Below are 19,134 nucleotides of genomic sequence, written 5' to 3'. Positions count from 1 at the left end.
GTTAATTTATTTTTCTTTATTATAAATGTTAGTATCAATAAGCATCACTTTTTTTCCTGCCTCTGGTCCCAGTGTTTTTCTTTTAATATATATTACAGTTTATTAAATTCTGCCTCTCCCACTATTGCTCCGGGAATATAAAGTCACTTGGATACTGGAATCCAAAATGCTTTGTCCTTTAACATGTTTAGGATAGCTTAGATTTAGGGACCACTTCCTAGGGCTCTAGCCCATTAATAAATAATGCCAGAGCATAGGACAGTAGCTCATTTTACCTTAGTCTTCACTCCTCTCCTTCCCAATAGAAGTATGGATGGCTCCAAATCCTTGTGTGCTCTCCCTCAACTTCCTTTATGTTTCCCAAAGCTTCATCACAAAATCTTCTCTTGTTCTGTTACTTTGCTGTCTTTTTCCCAATACCCTGATCCTTCTTCCAGTTATACCTAAAGGACACCAAAATGTAGATATTTGAATCAAAATTCTTGGAGCTTTCAAAAGATGTAAAAAGCAAATCCATATATACTGGAATGTCAAGAGAACTTACTAGGATGGATTACTGAAATCTCTCCAAGTCATGCTGCATTCCCAGAGGATTCTCCTTAATGGAAGCAAATTTATTTTTGACTGAGTCTAAGGATGTAGCTATTTTTATGTTTTGTGTCTTTCTAGTAATAAATTCTGTTCTGTATTTCTACTTTGTGTTGACAGATGCAAATGAAACTGATGGAAATGAAAGAGCTGGAGAACCGTAATAATCAGTTAAATTGGTGCAGTAGCCCACACAGCATTCTTGTAAATGGTGCTACAGATTATTGCAGCCTCAGCACCAGCAGCAGTGAAACAGCTAACCTTAATGAGCATGCTGAAGGCCAAGGCAACCTGGAGTCAGAGCCCATACACCAGGAGTCTCCAGTGAGTCTAATAGTTCTATAATGTTCATAATCAACTTCAGAAGAAAAAAATTTGATTCAGGTCAAAGTTTTTGTTGACATCATACTTAATATAAATATGGGACCTTGCCTCATCTGAGGACAGTTGATTTTTTTCCCCCAGAGGGAGAGAATAGGTACTGATCCAACAGTTCTGACACTTTTAACTAGTGTAAAAATGTAATTTTAACCAATCTATTTGTTATAAAGCGTGTTTTCAAAACAGTAGCTCTAAGATAGTAACTTTTAAAACATTTTTTTAAGTAGTCCCACCCAATGCTGAAAGTAATTCTTTATTTCATAATGTTGAGGACATTTATTTACCAGTTATTTAGAGAGCACACAGCAGTGCTGCTATTATATGTGAGAGCCGCAGAGACAAAAAACTGTAACCCTGCCTTTAAGCAGCATGTAGTCTAGTGGTGTAACACTGTGTGAAAGGGCTGTGATATTCAGGTAGGACACCTTGGAGGGGGGCTCAAGATTGTATAGAGAAAGCTTTATAAGTGAGCTTCAAAGTAAGAAATGTTAAGCAAAGAAGAAGGTGGTATATTCCTGGCAGAGAAAATGGCATTTGCATAGGTATGGGATGGGAGAAACATGCTGCACAGGGTCCCAAGAAGTTCTCGAAGGATACCTTGTGATGGTGGGGGGTATTGGTAGGAGATGAAGCTCTCTTATAGTGGCTCTCTGCATTACCTCTTACTTAAAACATAGATGGCTGCACCCCACTACAAACTTGCTGAACTAGAGTTTCTGGGATGGTACCAGGTACATGCATTTTTACAAAAAATTCCTTGGGTGATTATGATGTGCACCTGGATAAAAATGACCACTTTTACGTCAGAAAGGGACACAGAGAAAAGAAATTTGGATTCATTTTGAAGCATTGGGGGATTTATCTTACTGCAGTGAGTAGCCATTGAAGAATTTTAAGCAAGGTGTGACATAATTGCATTAACCTTTTAGAAAAATGTAGAAAATGGATTTGAGAGTGTGACTGGACACACAGAGATTTGTTAAGAGACTATTGGAGTGGTCTGTGTGAGATTGTTTTAGCCTAAACTTAAGCAGTAATGGGAGGGATAATGAAGAGAGGAATACAAGTTTGAGAGATACTAAAGACATAAAATTAACAGACTTGATTTGTATTTAGGCGTTACAATCTTGGATACATTATACAATGTTCTTTTTAAGTGCAAAAGGTTATCCTTCAAAGACATAGGGTGGTATGAAAATGGAGATTTCCCCTGGCACTTCTTAAGTCCTGTTACCTGCTGGTTTAAATCCAGAAAGCAAGGGAATGCCATCGAAGGACCTTTAACCAGAAGGATCATGATCAGATTCTTATTTTAGATCTATTCCTTTAGCTACTATAAGAAGGATCAGTGGGAAGGGCACATATTGGAGGCAAGAAGGCAGTTGGAAGGTTACGCTGGATCAGAATGGTGATACTGTAAATGAATGATAGTGACAGTGAGGATAGAGGGGAATGGATTTGAGAAGGAGCTAGGAGGTGAACTCAGCAAGACTTGGAGGCTAGCTGGGAGATGACCAGAGAGAAATTATTAAGTGGTTAAGTTTTCTGGCCTGAGTGACTTTGATGCTTGATGATACCATTTTCCTAAGAAAGATTTTAAGAGAAGAACTCATTTAATGAATGCATTCTGCTTGTCTTCTGTATTTTTAGCAATTTTTGGTTATCCTTTGTCAGTTTCCTCTGCCAAGTAGAAAATACATTGTTAGTCCATGGAGCATTAATATTTTGTAGGCAAGAAGTAGTCCTGAAATACTGCCTTCTGGTGTGACTGATGATAATGAAGTGGCGACAACAGCTGTTAATGAGAAAGTTTGCCCTGAATTTAATAGTGACAGACATTCAAAAGAGGTAAAAATAATTTTATAGTAAATATTCTCATTACTGGTTTTCCTAGATGGGTTAAACACTGTTTTAGGATAAGGAAAGAAAAATGTATTAAGTGAACTTTATAACTACAGAAATACTTGTTATATTACCATCCATTGATTTTTCAAAGCATGTTATTTTATTTTAAAATGTTACATCTTAAAACTGGTTCCTAAAAGAATACTTTTTAATTTAAAATTATTTTTAGGGAGATCCATTTAATGTAGAATCAAGTTCACTGACAGATCCAGTTGCAGATACAAACCTGGATTTTTTCCAGTCTGATCCTTTTGTTGGCAGTAAGTACTCTTATTTTTATATTATGATTTACCAAAAAAAGTCTTTTTAATGTAACTATATAAGAATTAGGGCTGAGTTTTGAGATCCTACTCAAAGTAGAGGGGTGTAGAGATGTGATATGCTTATATTTGCTGGAATTTGTCCTCGTCAGGCAACTAACTCCTTGGACTAAGTGACTGATTATGTCTGAGGAGCCCCTCCTGATTAAGAGCATGTTTCTTCTTCAGAATAAGGACCAAAAGAAAGATATTATGGACCAGGAGAGGAGATTAGGTACTCTTAAGTCAACCAGCAATTTTTTACTTAAGTGCCAACACCATGCTTTTAAAACAATGGAATCTATAGCAGTTAGAACCCGGATCCCTGCCCTTGAGGGGCCTATAGTGTTGTTGAAGAAATATAAGTGTAATAAGTTAAAATACCTGATGTCAGTGTAAACTATATTAAATACCACTGGTGTCAAAGCTCTTTTTGCATTTTATTTATTTCCAAATCAATTTGTGAAACTGGTCAGTTTACAACAGTTTTATTTTTTCCTCCAAGTTTTTATTTAAATTCCAGTTAACATACAGTATAATATTAGTTTCAGGTGTAAAATTTAGTGATTCATAACTTACATACAACACTTGGTTCTCATCACAACAAGTGCTCTCCTTAACACCCATCACTCATTGAACACTCCCCACACCCCCACCCCCGCCCCAACCCACCTCCCCTCCCGTTACCATCAGTGTGTTCTCTATAGTTAAGAGTCTGTTTCTTGGTTTGCCTTTTTTCCCCCCATGATCATTTGTTTTGTTTCTTAAATTCCACATATGAGTGAAATCATATGGTGTTTGTCTTTCTCTGACTTATTTCCCTTAGCATAATACTCTCTAGCTCCATCCATGTTGTTGCAAATGAGAAGATTTCCTTCTTTTTGCTGGCTGAGTAATATTCCACTACATATATATACACACACACATATATTACATGCATACAACCCACCTCTTCTGTATCCATTCATCAGTTGATGAATATTTGGTGTGTTTCTATAATTTGGCTGTTGTAGATAATGCTACTGTAAACATAGGGGCGCATGTATCCCTTCAGATTAGTATTTTTGTATTCCTTGGGTAAATGCCTAGTAGTGCAGTTGCTGGATCCTAGGGTAATTCTATTTTTAACTTTTTGAGGAACCTCCATACTGTTTTCCAGAGTGGCTGTACCAGTTTGCATTCCCACCAACAGTGCAAGAGGGTTCCCTTTCTCTGCATCCTTGCCAACACCTGTTGTTTCTTGTGTTGTTAATTTTAGCCATTCTGACAGGTGTGAAGTGGTATCTCATTGTAGTTTTGATTTGCATTTCCCTGATGATGAGTGATGTTAAACATCTTTTTGTGTGTTTTTTGGCCATCTGTATATCTTCTTTGGAAAAATGTCTATTCATATCTTTTGCCCACTTTTTTTTTTAAGATTTTATTTATTTGAGAGAGAGTACAAGTGGGACAAGCAGAGGGACAAGCAGACTCCCCGCTGAGCATGGAGCCCGATGCGGGGCTTGATCCTAGGACCCTGATATCATGACCTGAGCCAAAGTCAGATGCTTAACCGATGAGCCATTCAGGAATCCCTGCGCACTTTTTAATTGGATTATTTGTTTTTTGGGTATTGAGTTTTACAAGTTCTTTATATATTTTAGGTAATAACCCCTTATTGTATATGTCATTTGCAAATGTCTTCTGTGGAGCATTTTTCTGTTTTTCTTATTGGCCATTTGTATAACTTCTGTGGAGAAATGTTGATTCAAATAACTTGCCCTTTTTTTATTGTTAGTCTTTTTATTGTTGACTTTTAAGAGTTCTTCATACATTCTGAATACATCTCTAATCAAATATATGATTTGCAAAATATTTTCATGTATTTTGTGTTGTCTTAATTTTGATGAAGGCCAGTTTATCTATCTTTTCTTTCGTCACTTGTGCTTTTGATGTCATGTCTAAGACCCAAAGTCATGAAGATTTACTCTTAGGTTTTCTTCTAAGAATTTTATAGTTTTAGCTATTACATTTCGATCTTTGATCCATTTTTAGTTAATTTTGGAATATGGTATGAGATAGGGGTCCAGCTTTATTCTTTTGTATGTGGATATCCAGTTGTCCCAGCACCATTTGTTGAAAAGATTATGTTTTCCCCATGGAATTGTCTTGACAATCTTGTCAAAAATCAAATGACCATAAATGTAAGGGTATATTTCTGGACCCTTTAGTTCTAGAATTATTTATTAAAATAATTTTTTAGGCTCAATGTCTTTGTTTCTGGAGTAGTGATGGTAATACCCATTCAGTATTCTTATGAAGTATATGTGCTGCCGAAGTGAGCACCAGAGTAGAGAATCCTGTTAGTAAAATTATCACTGTTGTACCTGTCTTTTCCCTTCTATTTGTAACCTCAGCTTGTGATCAAGGGTTAAGTATAGTTGGCTCCAATTAAAATTTGCTTCTTTGGGGGCACCTGGGTGGCTCAGTTGGTTAAGCATCTGCCTTCCATAATCCGTTCAGGTTATGATCCCAGGGTCCTGGGATCGAGCCCCACATTGGGCTTCCCTGCTCAGTGGGAAGCCTGCTTCTCCCTGTGCCCCTCCCCCTGCTTGTGCTCTCTTTCTCTCAAATAAATAAATTAAATCTTTAAAAAAATAACAGCAGTCATTAAGAAAATTGCTTCTTTTATGAGGTATGTTGATGTTCTGCCTTTACTCTTTATTATTTTAAATGTTTCCTAAAGCTGCATGGCATTTAGTGTTTTGTCTACTTTCAGGTAGAGCTAATGAAACTGACTGTGCTTTAAGAAACTTTGCTTCTGTTTAAAGTTACCTTTAAGTAATGATGTCACAACAGTAAACATTATTATTGTGATTTCTGCTTATTTTTTTTATCATAGGTGATCCTTTCAAGGATGATCCTTTTGGAAAAATTGGTATGTATATCATTGAGGTCCAGCTTAGCTGTAATTTAATTCTGCTTAATTATAAACTTATGTTGTATTTAGAAATGAGAGATCAAAGTAAGGTAGTTATAGGAAGTGGGGTTCCTTTTTATTCAGTTTTTAAACTGATGTAAGGCCCCACTAAAATGTTGTATGTGCCTGGCATTTTCAGAGAGAAAGTGGTAGATTCTTGTGATTTTGCTTAATGAACCATTAGCTTTATTTATTTATTTAAGATTTTATCCATTTATTTGAGAGAGAATGAGAGAGAGAGAGCCTGAGAGGGGGGAGGGTCAGAGGGAGAAGCAGACTCCCCATTGAGTGGGGAGCCCGATGCGGGGACTTGATCCTGGGACTCCAGGATCATGACCTGAGCTGAAGGCATTTGCCCAACTGAGCCACCCAGGCACCCGTTAGCTTTATTTTTAAGAAAAATGACATTAGTGTTTATATTTTGATACTTTAGTAATACTTAGACTGATTTCTCCTTGGTAGCCAAGGATTAGATGCATATAGTGATCTATGCTACTATAGTGTTTAGAACATTTTGTTTTCCTAAGATTACAGCATATGACTTGGGGGAAAGGAAATATCTTAAAGAATTACTAAATGTCAGGCTTTATAAGATAGTCTTTCCCTGGGATTTTACATTAGAATACATTTTGTGTACCATTTGTTATGCTTCCCAAACCTGTTCCAAGTAAGTTTATTAGGTGAAAGACTATCTTTTAACAAAATCACAAAGGAATTTGTGATTCCTCCTCCCCTAAAATTAGAATCACCAGCTTAGAAGAATTATTTAAACCTGGCATACAAGTAATCTTTGTGTAATAAGTATTGGAATGATTGATTCGCTTTGGGTGAATGATGAGCAAGTAGGAAAAAGAGTATTAATTAAAGCTATTTTAGGTGCAGCTGTCTATATTTTTTTATAATCAATAATCATAACGCCAAGTACCTTAATTTAGATTCTGCAGAAGTTCAAAATGTCTTTTAATTAAGGCAGTTATACATTCAGGTGATAGGAAATTTAGTAGTTTTTAGTCTTTCATATATGTGCTGTATTTTCTTAGATCCATTTGGAGGTGATCCTTTCAAAGGTTCAGATCCATTTGCATCTGACTGTTTCTTCAAGCAGTCTTCTGCTGACCCTTTTGCCACTTCAAGTACTGACCCTTTCAGTGCAGCCAGCAATAGCAGTAATACATCGGTAAGTGGGAGGGTTAAAAACTGTTAAATGGAGAACAAGCATCTTAAGTGAGTGTCTTGAAATATACAGTGTTGAAAGGATCCTCTTTTAGATTACTTCTGATGAGCTATGTAAAAATGTCAGTCTCATCCAGTCCATCTAGTTTTTGGTTCAGACTGGCATTTCACAGCTTTATCACTCCCTATAATTGGCTGGAATAACTTATTTCATCTAAAAATCAAGTCCATCTTTAATAATAAGGATCAAATATTATCCCATTGGGGATCTTTAAAATGAATGATTTGAAATCCATTAACCAGTCTTAAATAAAGCTTTTCAGAAATGTGTGGTATGCATTATTGAAATAATAAAAATCAACCTTAAAATGGCATTTATGTTTTAGAAAGATAAAGTCATTTATATTATAGACACATTTTATATATATTATATAACACATGTTAATCTTGTGGAGAAATACAAATTCCTACTAAATGTCAGACTCTCTTTTGTACTTCACAACCTGCAAAGTAGGTGTTGGTAGCCCTATTTTAACAATAAGGACACTGGGACTTGGAAGTAACCAAGGTCATACAGCTAAGTGGCTTTAAAAAGAAAATATATTATGGCTTTTTAAACATACCCAAAATAGAGTAATATAATGAAATATTTTAAGAAACCTCCATGTATCCATTACCCAATTTCAGTAATTATGAATGGTTTTGGAATTTGTTTGTTTTTATTTTTTATTTGGAGACTTATTTTGTTAAGCAGGGTGTTTCACCCAAAAAAGAACAATTGATTTGACGGGCATTTGAAGCAAAAATTTTGTCTTTTAATTCTCTTAGATTAAGAATACTCCCTTAAGAGACGAATTGATTCTTTTAAAGTTAATAGATTTTGTATTCTTTAATTGCTTTCTTACTCTACTCAGTGAAGAGCTATTTGGCTAACAACTGGTATTTTCCATTGATGTAAAAGTGAGCAAGTGCCTCTGTAACTGAATATTTGTGGTTTCCACACACTACCGGATACTGTGTTTTCCTACAACACTTAGTTTGCAGTGTGGACCCATTTGCCAAATTCTTCTAAAATTAGCTGCAACCTGAATTTTTTTCCTCTTACCTTATTCTAGGCTCTTATTCTCTACTCTTATCATTAAAGAGCAAGAGAACCAAAGCAGCTCTTCCTAATTTAAAAATAAAACAGGTTTCTCCTGTTCTTCTCCCCTGATGAAAATTTCCACCATTTGCTCTATTTACTTTTTCTCTTCCCTCCCCAGTTTGTGAAAGCAATATTGCCCTTGCTGACTGCTCTTGATTTCTCCATTAAAAACAAAACAAAAAACCAAATTGGCAATATAAGAATAGGTTTGTTTATCTCATCTCTTCCATGTACCAGGCATGGTGCTAAGCTCTTTTCATGTGTTACCCATTTAATCTTCACACTATTCGCATGAAGCTCATGTTACCATCCTCATTTTTAAGATAAAGTAAATGAAGCTTAAAGAGGTTAAGTGATAATAAGTAAGTGGTAGAACTGAATTCAAACTTTGGTCTATCTGACCAAAATCTAAGGTCTTCACCCCTATAGTCCAAGATTTAAACTTAATTTTTCCCAGCTACAGAGCCCTTGTGTTTTGTGATCTTCCTTCTTTTCAAACAGGCCTCTGATTATGTTTCTAGATCTGACTCTCTCCCCAAAAGTCTTTCCTATTCCCTCAAGGCCAATCTCTGCTCTCAGAGGGACATAATTTAAAAAACCAAAGTGAAACAAAACAACTGGCATTTCTTACTCCCCTAGCTAGTGTATGGTAGCATTGTGTAGCTACTGAGTCATACAGTCAACGTGGGGGGTAGATGACTGATGTTGAAGGGAGAGAATTTCAGTGATAAATTTGGCGACCTTGTAGGAGGATTTTGGAACATTAATTCTATAAAATACCACCTGAATTGTAGTTATGAAAATTACTTTTATGTACTAAATTGCCTAATTATCAAACTGAATGTAACATAGAGTTTAATGGCCTCTTAATCCTTCATAGGCTACGTATTCATTCCATCCTGTTCCCCTTGCCGTCTCAGTGGTCTTTTGGGTGGTGGCACAGTGTATGAGGAAGGAATAGAAATTAAACCTGACACTTATGTAGGCCTGCTTTTTCTATTTCTCTCTGTGATGGCAAATAAAAATCTGTAAGCTTTTGTTAAAAATCAGGCCTATTAGGTTGTTTTTCCCCTGAAAGTCAAGAGAAGAAGCAATAATAGTTGGTGACTTAAGTCAGTGACTATCTCTCACACTGGTGTTTTGACTATTATATTAGGAACTATGTGACTATACAGACCACCTTAATGTTTTTCTTTGATTTCTCTTTATTCATTCAACAGATAAAATAAGAATATAAGCCATTATGCTAGTTTTATAATAATATCATGGCATCAGTTAAAATAAGTGCTATCATCCTCAGTTCTAAAAACTTCATTAGTATTAATTACCTCTTTCTGATAGTAGTTTAAGTGGGTTCTCTTGCTTTTTTTTTTTTTAAGATGTATTTATTTATTTGAGAGAGAATGAGAGAGAGAGAGTACATGAGAGGGGGGAGGGTCAGAGGGAGAAGCAGGCTCCCTTACTGAGCAGGGAGCCCGATGTGGGACTCGATCCCGGGACTCCGGGATCATGACCTGAGCCGAAGGCAGTCGCTTAACCAACTGAGCCACCCAGGCACCCTTGCTTTTTTTTTTTTTTTTAAAGATTTTATTTATTTCAGACAGGAAGGGGGAGAGCACAAGCTAGGGGGCAGGGTAGGGGCAGAGGGAGAAGCAGACTCTCCGCTGAGCAGGGAGCCCAACGTGGGGGCTTGATCCCAGGACCCTGGGATCATGACCTGAGCTGAAGGCAAACGCTTAACCAACTGAGCCATCCAGGCTATAAAAGAGAGACTGTACTACAGGTCCTGGTTAGCAATACTTTTCTCTTTTCAAATACATTTGTTTTATTTGGAAATGTATCAGTTGAGCTCTGTGATATCATTTGACATTCAATTGTAATAATCAATTTCTTAATGATTAGAAATAGAGCCTGTAATACAGATGACATTGATAGCCATGAGTCAGAGGAGATAAATGTTCCCAAACCCTTTTCATGCCCCTTTCATCTAACTGTCTGCTAAGGCTTTTATTGGCCTCTTAACAAGGGCCTGATGCCAGAAAGAGAAGGTTCACTTTCTTCCTAGATATATAATTTGTTTGACTATGATTAAAAACCAAAATAATTTAGGAAAACAGTTCTGTAGCAGGAATCTCTGGCTTCTGGTAAAGTCCTCACTCTGTAGCCACTCACCCTTGCCACTTGGTCCAGATTCTTACATGGCTTATTATTGAAAGTAGCAGGATCTTATTAGCAGAGCTCCCTCCCTTCCTCTCTCCCTTCTTTCCTCCTTCTTTTCCTCCGCTCTTCCTCTCCCCACCCCCCTACCCCCGTCTTCCTCTGGTACATGTGCATGTTCCTCTGATGGGCAGAATGCTAGAATTATTTTTAGATAAGTAGAAAATAAATCTAGCGTCTGATATTTAAGTACTAGGATATTTAAGAGTTAGAATAGAATGCATCCTAAAGGCAGCATGTCATCCTGGAATAGGAGAAGGACCTTAATGGGAAATCTAGTGAAATCCAAATTAAGTCTATAGTTTATAGTTTTGTACCAGTGTTAATTCCTTAGTTTTAATAGATGTACCATGATTATATGAGGTTATGAGGTACTAACATTAGAGGAAACTGGGTGAAGGATATATGGGAACTCTCTGTATTATCTTTACAACTGTTCTAGAAATCTAAAATTACTTCCATGTAGAAAGTTAAAACAGTGTGTATCTGTACTAGTAACAAAATTATGAAGAAAAGAAAAGAGATGAATGCCACCAAAGTCAGGGTAATAATTACCTCTATAGAGGAGGGATGGGATTGTGTTTGGAAAGGGGCACGTGAAGACTTGTCAGGTGTTGGCAGTTTCTTGGAAGGTGATTACATAGGAATTCATTTGATAGTTACTTGTTAAACCATATATGTTTCATATACCATTTTGAATGGATATTATATTACCCAATAAAAGATTAGAAAATGATATGTGTCATTTCAGTTTAATAAGATTGCAAATCAGTAAGGGGAAACATTTATTCCTAATGCCTTGTATTTCTTAATTAAGAGTTTGTAAAGAATATTTTCTTTGATGTGGCCATGAAGTTTCAGCTATGAAATATCGCCTCTCTTAGTCATGATTTCGTGTAATTTGTTTAGGTAGAAACATTGAAGTACAATGATCCTTTTGCTCCTGGTGGAACAGTTGTTGTTGCAGCATGTGATTCAGGTAAGGAAATAATTGATCAATTTCTTTGAACAGTAAATATGACTTTTCTTTAAGCTTCTTTTTCTGGTCTCCAAATATATTTGTCCTGTTTACTTACGTAAGGCTGTAGAATTATTGCATAGTTATAGCCAATTGTAATCTAGCAGTAATAATGGTGGCAAGTGTTGGCATATCACTTTCTACTTTTCTTATCATTTATTTATCTCATTTATTATTCATGTTAAAGCTCTTACTAGATGGGAGTGGGAGACAGGCTTCCAGGTATGGAATGAAAAAGTCATGGAAATGAAAGGTACAGCACAGGAAATATAGTCAGTGGTATTCTATTATTATAAAATAGTGTTGTATGGGGACAGATGGTAGCTATGCATAACGTATAAACTTGCCCAATCACTATGTTGTACGCCTGAAACTAATGTCACAGTGTGTGTCAGCTGTACTTGATTAAAAAAAACTTACTAGAATATGTACTCTAGCCAGTAAAACCAATACAATTTTTTTTTTTCCTTGATAAAAGGCAGCGTTGGCAGTTTCAAAGTCAGCAATGACTCTTATAGATCTTGGCCTAAAATTAAAAATTGCTTCCAGTAGGTGATGATAATAGTTTTACAAATAGTGGATAAGATATTTAATAATATAGAGAAAATCGAAATGTTACTCTAGCATCCAGTCTTCACGCTTTATTTATGGCGGCTAATTTTCCATTTATCCTTGTAAGTAATATTTCCATTTTAAAGATCAGGAAACTGAGGACCAGTACTTTAAGTAACTTGATCAAGATTATATAGTTTACTAGATTTGAACCAGGTGAAGCCAGGATTCAAAACAAAGTCTGACAGAGACTAAAAGCTTCTGCAACTTTCTCATTACTCATTTAAAAATAAAACAGACCAACTATTGTGTAGGAGAGCAGGGAATTAGAGGGAAGTGGACTCAAACCTGTAAATACCTCAAGTATCATGCTGATACAGGATTCCTTATTTTTCCAGATGAAAATAAGGTGAGTTATTCAGTACACAAATTTGCTGATGTGACAAATTTGCTGATGTGCTGAAGTTGAGGATCATGAGCATAGAGAAAGATTAGTAGAAATGCCTTCACAATTTAGATTTCTGGTATTGTACAAATTAAAACAAGATGAGATTTAGCAGTGTGCGTTGTTTTCAGGTTGAAATTTAACTTCCAAACTGAGTAACAAAAAGGAATTGAATATAAAAAGCAGATATGTAGAAAACAAGATTTAATGTAGTGCTGGGTATTGATTTAACCCAAAACTTAGAATAACAGCAAATAAGATTTTTAAAAGTCTTATTGTAGTAACAGTGGTTAAATTAATATATTTTTAAAATACATGTGCTTTTTTTAGACTCCCATTATTGAGCTGATGAATTAATATATAGCTAGGGATATTGTATGATTAGAAAGGATAACCTAAGAAAATGAAAAGTTAATATATTTATACAGGTGACCCTTGAATGATATGGGGGTTCAGGATGCTGACCCTCCCCCCACATGCAGTTGCATATCTCCATATAACCTTTGACTCCCCAAAACCTTTACTAATATCCTACTGTTGACTGGCAGCCTTACCAATAACGTAACCAGGCAATTAACACATATTTTGTACGTTACATATATTCTTATAATAAAGTAAGCTAGAGAAAATGTTATTGAGAAAATCATAAGGAAAATACCTTGACAGTACTGTGCTGCATTTATTGAGAAAAATCTGCATATAAGTGAATCCACACACTTCACACCCATATTGTTCAAGGGTCAACTGTAATTAACTCTTGACTGAAATGGTAATTGCCGTGAAGTTCATTAAAGCTGCAAAAATTTAAAGGAAAGGGAGATCACCTCCATTTAGGGTAAGTTATGAATGGTTTCAAAGCAGAAGGTAGCTTTTGTTGTGCAACCATCACAAATCCAGTTTATCTACTTTTTTTTTGCCTATGCTTTTAGTGTCATGCCAAAAAAGTATAGCTAAATCCAATATCATGAGGGTTTTCCCCATGTCTTCTTCTAAGAGTTTTATAGCTTTAGCTCTTACATTTAGGTCTTTGATGCATTTTGAGTTAATTTTTGTATTTCTTGTAAGAGTCTTACTTCATTCTTTAGAGTGGATTTTCAGTTTTCTCAGTACCATTTGTTGAAAGGACTTGACCTTTCCCCATTGAATGGTCTTGGTATCCTTGTAGAAAATCATTTGACTATATATGCAAGTGTTTATTTCTGGACTCACTCTTCTGTTCCACTGGTGTAAATGTCTATCTTTGATACCTGTAACTTTGTTATTCTTTTTCGGGTTCCCTTGAGATTCCATATGAATTTTAGTATGAATTTTCTATTTCTGCAAAAAAATGTCATTGGGATTTTGATACAGATTGCTTTGAATCTGTAGATTGCTTTGGTTAGTATTAACATCTTAACATTTTCCAATCCATGAAGTGGGCTGTCTTTCCATTTAATTGTATCTTCTTTAATTTCTTTCAGAATGTTTTATAGTTGTCAGCATACATGCTTCCTTGGTTAATTCTTGAGTATTTTATTCTTTTTCATGCTATTGTAAATGAAATTGTTATCATCTTAATTTCCTTTTCAGATTGTTCATTGTTAATATATAGACATGCTACTGATTTTTGTGCATTGATTTTGTATCCTGCTACTTTGCTGTTTATTCTAAACAGGTTTTGTGGAATTTTACGGTTTTCTACATGTGAGGTCATGTTGTATGCAACAGAGATAATTTTACTTTCTTTCCAATTTGAATGCCTTTTTTTTTCCTTGCCTAGTTACCCTGAGTAGGACTTCTGTGATGAATTGAAGTAGTGAAAGTGGGCGTCGTTGTCTTGTTACTGATTTTAGAGAAAAAATTTCAATCTCTCACCATTGAATAAGATGTTCACTGTGGGCTTTTCATATGTGGCTTTTATTATGTTGAAGTAGTTTCTTCTTTTTCTAGTTTGCCAAGTGTTTTTATCATGAAAGGATGTTGAATTTTGTCAGACGCTTTTTCTGCATCAATTAAGAGGATAATGTGGGTTTTTTTTTCCTTTATTCTGTTAATGGGGTGTATTTTATTGATTGATTTTCATATATTGAACCATCCTTACATACAAATGAGCACCTGTATCTTCCTAGTCTGCCATTTAGCTTGCGTCTTGATTTGAATGAGAATCTTAGAACCAAAAACTTTTTTAAAAAAGATTTATTTATTTGAGTGAGAGAAGGGGTGCATGCACATGCACAAGGGGGAGGGGCAGAGGGAGAGAATCTTCAAGTGGACTCCCCGCTGAGCAGAGCCCCATGTGGGACTCAGTCTCACAACCCTGAGATCATGACCTGAGCTGAAACCAAGAGTTGGTCACTCAACCAACTGAACCACCCAGGTGCGCCCCCAAAACTCTTTTGAATTGGATGGGCTACATATTAGTGTGTCTGGGGCAGAGTTACACAGACCTTCCACAGATTCAGAAATACCAGAGGTCTGAACTTTCTTTTTCTTTTTTTTTTTTTAAACCATACCCATAAGATCATCCAAACTTCGTTTTTGCATTTTCCTCATTTAATCTTTACAATGGTTATAGAGACAGGTACCGTTCGTTCTCATTTTAAGGATGAGAAAAATGAGACTTAGGTCAAGCAATTTGCCCGAGGCTGTAGTAGTTGTTGCCATGCTCAGTGTCCAGTCCATGTCTTATTTCAGAGCTCATTCTATAGTCACTTCATTATGGAGCCTCTGCCTTATCTTCTCATCCAATCCTGAAAATATAAAAATGGTAGTAAGGTGATGCCACAGATTGTTTTTCTGTCAGTATTGCTGCCTTTGTTAGAGCTGGAAAGACTCTTACACATGCTATGGGCCAGAGTTTTCATATTATTTTTCACAAAACTAGCTTCCAGAGAGGTCTTCAGAGAGTTGGCAAATTATTTTCATATTTTTTAAGTGTCTTTAAATTTTTTAAAACTGCAATTTAATTAAATGTATGCATTCATAAATGTTACAAACCATATTAACATATTGTAGTGCATTGGTGCTTTAAAGTAGTGTCAGGTTAAGTGGTTTTTGTGCAAACCTCTGGATAAAAATTACTTTAAACTACTCAGATTGCAAGACTCTTGTTTAAAAATGTATATAACTACTTCTTTGGGTGAATTGTTTTTCAAATAGAGCAATCAAAACTATCCGAAATAAGTTCAACTCCTGACTTTAAACATTTGTGTTAATCAAAATTACTTTGTTTTCACTGTCATTGTGATAAGTAAATAATATAAATTTGAACTTAAGATGATTTTAGAGTTAAGGTGCCTAGGTGGCTCAGTCTGTTGGGCAGCTGGCTCTTGGTTTCAGCTCAGGTCATGATCTCAGGGTCCTGGGATCAAGCCCTGTGTTGGGCTCCATGTTCAGCAGGGAGTCTGCTTGAGGATTCTCTCTCTCCCTCTCCCTTTGCCCTTCTCCCCAGCGCGCTCTCTCTCTCTCAAATAAATAAATAAATCTTAAAATAATTTTAGAGTTAATTTTTAAAATCCCATTTATTTGTTTCATATATTGGAATTTCATATAAGATTTGAAACTGTTATCAAGCCTTATTTCCTAATATATGAAAGGAAAAGCTAAGCCCCAGAGGCACTTATCAGTTTGCTTCTCAATCCATGCCCATTGATTTTCCTCTGTGTTATCCTGCCTCTTTACTTATCTACTATGTAAGTGAGAAAAAAGAAAAAAAAAGAAATCCTTGGGAACCCAAAATTTCATAAAGGGTACTGGGAGTATAGGGAATATAATCAAATGAAAAATGTTAAAAAATTAAAGCATTTTAGTAAGAAACTTGTAGAAGATTCATGAAAGGCTCTTGGGGATTGGCGGAGATAATTCAACCTTACTATGCTCTTATTTCAACAACAACAAAAATAATTAGGAGTGGGTAATTTGAAACAATCACAAGCAGTAACTATGGAAATCATCAAGTATAGTAGCTTTTTGGTCTGAGGACCCCTTTACACTTTTAAAAATTAATGAAGATCCTCAAAGAGCTTTTGTTTATATGGGTTATCTATCAGTATTTACCATATTAGAAATTGAAACTGAGAAACTAAAAATTTTTTAATTCAATTAAAGGCAATGATAATAAACCCATTACATATAAACATAAATAACATTTCTTTAAGAAAAATAACTCCAAACCAAAAAAAAAATTGTGACCAAGAGTAGCATTATTCATACATTTTTGCAAAGCTCTTTAAATGTGCGCCTTATAAAAAAGAAGATAGCTGGATTCTCATATCTACTTCTGCATTCAATCTCCTGCACTGTATTGTTTTGCTTGAAGTATGGGAAATGAAAAAGATCTGCTCTCACACAGGTACGTAGTAAAGGGGTATTTCAGTAACCTTTTTAGGTAATTGTGGATATTCTTCTTTGATACTATATCAAATTTCAACATATTTTAGTTTCTTTAAAGTTAGTTGCCATGTGGTACGTGAAACCATATCAGTGACCTTTTCATGCTCTCTTACATTAAAATCCATTGGTTTTTCTTGCACTTTGAATGAATTTTTTACCTATATATGATTTTGTAATTTGCACTGATCCTTTTGGAAATAATTGGTTCACTGCTGACACATTTCATTATAAATATTTTTTAAATTATATTTATTAATATCACCTTCCATCTTATCAGAGTCTTTAAATATTGGTATGATGTTAAGATTATGGGACAGGTACAGCTTTCCAAGATTCTGATTTTTACTTGAAAGCTTGAATTTTTATCACCAGCAACAAAACTATCAGTTGTTTTCTTTAAAGTGACAGCCTCACTGTTTGTTTTGGAGGAAATGTTGCCAGATACCCAAATCTGAATAACCATTGTTTATCTGTTACTCCTTTCAAGTAAAAAGGGCATTCCGTGAAAAAAGCAGCTAGTTCAACTTGTTTCGCACACCATCATGCAAGTGCTTTTCTTCCAGATAACTATCATACTTTCCTACTCAGCAGAAGTGCTTTGTGTGTATTTCCCATTTTGTTACTCAGAATTTTAAAAAGATGTGTACCTACAGGCACCTGGGTGGCTCAGTAGGTTAAGCATCCAACTGTTGGTTTCGGCTCAGATTGTGATCCTTAGGGTCATGAAATCAAGCCCCAAACTGGGCTCTGTGCTCAGCGCAATCTGCTTGCGATTCTCTCTTCCTCTCTTTCTGCTCCTCCCATTTGTGTCCTCTTTCTCTCTAAAATAAATAAATCTTAAAGAAAAAAAGATTTGTACCTAAGGATCATGATTTATTAAAACTAATAATTTTTATCAGTTCATCAAGAACAGACTTTTTTTTAAGATTTTATTTATTTATTTGACAGAGAGAGACCGTGAGAAAGGGAACACAAGCAGGCAGAGTGGGAGAGGGAGAAGCAGGCTTCCCACTGAGCAGGGAGCCCGATGTGGGGCTCAGTCCCAGGACTCTGGGATCATGACCTGAGCCGAAGGCAGACGCTTAATGACTGAGCCACCCAGGCTCCCCAAGGACAGACATTTTTAAACACAACTGGCTTTTTTTTCCCCCCTGCCAAGTTTGTGATGGTGCTACTGCCTTGATTTGCTGTAAGACACTAGCAGTTTTATCTACATTGTTGCAATATTAACACATTAAGAAATATAAATAACATCTTAATATTCAAAATAGTTTTGATCTTACAGATCTCCGTAAAGAGGTGTGGGGGACCTCCAGGGTCCATGGACCACACCTTGAGAACTTCTGATCTAATATGAACTAAAAGATTTTTCCTGTTGCCCTGGTCTCTGTTCCCTCAGGACAGCTTGCTCGCAGAAGGTATCTGGGACAGAGATCTCCTTTTATTCAAACAAAACAGGATCAAGAGAATAACCTCAGTGTCCTGGAGAAAAAAACTGAAGAGTGGAGGCTATCTTTTTAGTTATGTATTAGCCTAGTGCTTCTGCTCTTCTCACAGTACACACTTTTTATGGTGGTGATGTCCAGTTCTGTGCCTTCAACTACAACCTGTTTCCTAATGACTTCTTGATTTAGTTTTCCAGTGTTGAACTCTCTCCTGAACCTTCAGTACCTTCAGGTTATCTGCTGGATATTTCCCCTTAGGTCCCAAGCTCAACGGTGCTTAAAATTGAGATAATCATCTTTTGCAGTTAGTCTCTCCTTTAAAGTATTAGTATTTCTACTTTCTGTATTAATGATACTATTAGCCAATCATCTGAGACTTTTCTGCCATACCTCACCTCCAATAAATTGCCAAGTTCTGTTGTTTTACCCCCAAATAGACCCTGATTGTTCCTTTTTATACTCAGTTTGTTTGGACTCTCATTTTGTTTTATCTGGACTGTAATATTAAATTGCCTACATTCTCTTTACCTGCCAATCTGTCATCTACATGGCTGCCAGAATTGTCTTTCTTAACATTTGATCATGTTACTAACCACAAATCTAAGTCGCTAGCCCTGTGTTCCACACATATGTGTGT

General features: G+C 35.8%; 1 protein-coding gene across 3 annotated transcripts in view; it reads left to right on the top strand.

Annotated features, from left to right (window-relative positions):
* EPS15 (epidermal growth factor receptor pathway substrate 15) overlaps positions 1-19,134 on the top strand; it is a 140,409-nt gene that overhangs the window by 106,967 nt on the left and 14,308 nt on the right. For all 3 annotated transcript variants that reach the window (XR_004820008.1, XM_035727007.1, XM_035727006.1), the window contains exons 16-21: positions 709-912; positions 2,701-2,817; positions 3,044-3,134; positions 6,055-6,090; positions 7,173-7,309; positions 11,576-11,645. Coding sequence is in view for 2 of the 3 variants with exons in the window: in XM_035727007.1 (XP_035582900.1) it covers positions 709-912; positions 2,701-2,817; positions 3,044-3,134; positions 6,055-6,090; positions 7,173-7,309; positions 11,576-11,645 (655 nt within the window). In the remaining variant the exon portion in view is untranslated. The remainder of the gene's footprint in view (positions 1-708; positions 913-2,700; positions 2,818-3,043; positions 3,135-6,054; positions 6,091-7,172; positions 7,310-11,575; positions 11,646-19,134) is intronic.

The sequence above is a fragment of the Zalophus californianus genome, chromosome 4, assembly GCF_009762305.2.
Source record: "Zalophus californianus isolate mZalCal1 chromosome 4, mZalCal1.pri.v2, whole genome shotgun sequence".
NCBI classification, from domain to species: Eukaryota; Metazoa; Chordata; class Mammalia; order Carnivora; family Otariidae; genus Zalophus; species Zalophus californianus.
The sequence above is the reverse complement of the archived record's forward strand: the minus strand, read 5'-3'. Positions and strand labels throughout refer to the sequence as shown.